At 63.8% G+C, this 837-nt stretch overlaps 1 protein-coding gene across 1 annotated transcript in view; it reads left to right on the top strand.

Moving 5' to 3' along the window:
• Positions 1 to 837, top strand: part of LOC104498367 (acid-sensing ion channel 1-like) — a gene marked incomplete at both ends in the record, with an annotated part of 1,785 nt that overhangs the window by 510 nt on the left and 438 nt on the right. Inside the window, 3 exon segments of the mRNA XM_010141725.1 lie at positions 55 to 157; positions 232 to 385; positions 471 to 562. Coding sequence (XP_010140027.1) covers positions 55 to 157; positions 232 to 385; positions 471 to 562 — 349 coding nt within the window.

The following is an 837-nucleotide window of genomic DNA, read 5'->3' as shown; positions in this document are numbered from 1 at the left end:
TGGTCCACATGCCAGGTGAGCCCCGCGCACAGCTCCGGCACCCCCGGGCTCAGCCCCCGACACGGTCCCACCAGGAAAACCTGCTGTCTCTCTCCTCCAGGCGATGCCCCTTACTGCACCCCGGAGCAGTACAAGGAGTGCGCGGATCCGGCCTTAGGTGAGGCTGCCCGGCTCCGCGGGACCAAGCTGCGGGTGCTGGATTTCTCCATCTCCCCCTCTCTCTCCCCCCAGATTTCCTGGTAGAGAAGGACAACGAGTACTGCGTCTGCGAGATGCCCTGCAACGTGACCCGCTACGGCAAAGAGCTCTCCATGGTGAAGATCCCCAGCAAGGCCTCTGCCAAGTACCTGGCCAAGAAGTACAACAAGTCGGAGCAGTACATCGGGTACCGTGCTGCGGCCGCGGCCATGGGGCGGCATCCGGTCCCTCCAGCCCAAAGCCCAGCCTGATGCCACTTCTGTCCCGCACAGGGAGAACATCCTGGTGCTGGATATCTTCTTTGAAGCCCTGAACTATGAGACAATCGAGCAGAAGAAGGCGTACGAGGTGGCTGGCTTGCTGGGTGAGTGGTGGTGGCTGTGCTGGGGGCCTTGTGGCAGCACCCAGCTGCCATCCTTCAACAAGGCGGCCTCACCTTGGTCCCCCGCACCGTGGCCCCACTCCCAAGGCACCAGGATGTGCCCACAGCGTGGATGCCGAGCGGGGCAGCCCACTGCCATGGCCAGGCACCAGTCACGGCAGTGACGAGTTCTGCCCTTTCTCTGCTGCTCTGCCACCGGACACCGGACTGGTGCCACCCTGATGGCTCCCTCTCCTCTGCAGGTGACATCGGAGGGC

This window comes from Buceros rhinoceros, unplaced genomic scaffold (assembly GCF_000710305.1).
Source record: "Buceros rhinoceros silvestris isolate BGI_N320 unplaced genomic scaffold, ASM71030v1 scaffold42848, whole genome shotgun sequence".
Lineage (NCBI taxonomy): Eukaryota > Metazoa > Chordata > Aves > Bucerotiformes > Bucerotidae > Buceros > Buceros rhinoceros.
The sequence above is the reverse complement of the archived record's forward strand: the minus strand, read 5'-3'. Positions and strand labels throughout refer to the sequence as shown.